This window comes from Megalobrama amblycephala, linkage group LG14, assembly GCF_018812025.1.
Source record: "Megalobrama amblycephala isolate DHTTF-2021 linkage group LG14, ASM1881202v1, whole genome shotgun sequence".
NCBI lineage: Eukaryota > Metazoa > Chordata > Actinopteri > Cypriniformes > Xenocyprididae > Megalobrama > Megalobrama amblycephala.
The window spans coordinates 40,302,575-40,304,199 of record NC_063057.1 but is presented as its reverse complement, the minus strand read 5'-3'; the positions used below and the strand labels follow the sequence as shown (position 1 = coordinate 40,304,199).

The 1,625-nt window shown below is 38.2% G+C and overlaps 1 protein-coding gene across 1 annotated transcript; it reads left to right on the top strand.

Annotated features, from left to right (window-relative positions):
- On the top strand, positions 1 to 1,102 carry LOC125245299 (gastrula zinc finger protein XlCGF57.1-like; the record flags this gene model as incomplete). Its single annotated transcript, XM_048155830.1, has 1 exon — positions 1 to 1,102. A coding segment is annotated over one exon (594 nt), but the record flags the coding sequence as incomplete, so codon positions are not given.
- Positions 1,103 to 1,625: the final 523 nt, after the last annotated feature.

Here is a 1,625-nt window from a genome sequence, read left to right as displayed (position 1 = left end):
AAAGAAAATAAGCTTTACACCTGCCAACAATGTGGAAAAAGTTTCAACCAAAAAGAACACCTTACAGACCACATGAGAGTTCACACTGGAGAGAAACCCTACACATGCCCTCAGTGTGGAAAGAGTTTTAAACGTAAAGACCACCTTAAAGGCCACCTGAATGTTCATACTGGAGAGAGCCATTTTACCTGCAAACAATGTGGAAAAAGTTTCAAACGAAAAGGATACCTTAAAGTCCACATGAGCTTTCACACTGGAGAGAAGCCCAACACCTGCCCTCAGTGTGGAAAAACTTTCAAACAAAAAGGACACCTTAAAGACCACATGAGAGTTCACACTGGAGAGAAGCCTTTTACGTGCCAACAATGTGGAAAAGGTTTCAAATTAAAAGGAACCCTTAAAGACCACATTAGAGTTCACACTGGAGAGAAACCCTACACATGCCCTCAGTGTGGAAAAACATTCAAACGAAAAGGAACCCTTAAAGACCACGTGACAATTCACACTGGAGATAATCCATTCCTATGTGATCTATGTGGAAAGAGATTTAGATATAAAGGAACCTTTAAGTACCACATGAGCCTTCACTTATGAGAGAACGGTTTTATATGTCATCATTGTGGAATAAGTTTCAGACAGAAGAACCTTGGGTTCATGTTATAACTTATACCGGAGGGAAGCCTTTCATGTGCCATCGATGGAAAGACTTACAGAAACAAAGTAAACCTCAAGGTTCACATAAGAGTTTTGTTATAGAGAGGTCTTGTACCAGCCCTGAAAGCCCTGATATACTCACTGCAAAGTTCTTTTCCAGTCTTTGCTTAGTGGCAGCAGACTTAAGTGAACATCTCGAGTGTTGCATTTAAATTAATGTGTAAATATGTGCTGTGCTTTTTCCTTTCAGTAACAAAATAAATGTGGTGGGAAATGTGTAGCTGTGAACACTTCAGAATATAGTGATGTGGATTTGTTTGCACCAGATCTGCAATTCAGCTCCCCAGTCACATCACATACACAATTATACAGATTGATTTAAATCAGGCAGCTTTACAGTATTAAACATGAAAAAACAGAGATTGTGTCACTTAGAATAAAATTATAACTCTTCTATGAATCAAAGACTGTACATGCACTTTTGTCTTCTCCGTTCTCAACATCTTGATCCAGAGCTACATAGGGAGGGTGAACCAATCAAGATTGTTAAAGAACTCAAATTTCTAGGTCTGATGTTTGACAACAAACTCAACTTAATTCCATGTATGAGAGCCTTAAGGAAAAAATGCTCAAACTATGTATATTTTAAAAGTATTAACTAAAACAAAATGGGGTGCAGATTCTACTGTGCTTACGCCTCTACAGAGTTCTAATAAGATCTCGATTGGAATATGGAAACATAGTGTATGGACTGGCAATGGTATCTTATACAAAAGTACTTGATAGAATACGTCATCAAGGAATATGTTTGGCCTTAGGAGCCTTCAGGACTACTCCCATACAAAGCCTCTATATAGAAGCTGGAGAATCATCCCTTCAAAATCATCCCTTAATCCCATATGAAGCTGTCCTTTGATGCAGAAACTTGAGAAAAGAGATCCAGGCAGTAGATAATGTTGAAGAAAAAATTA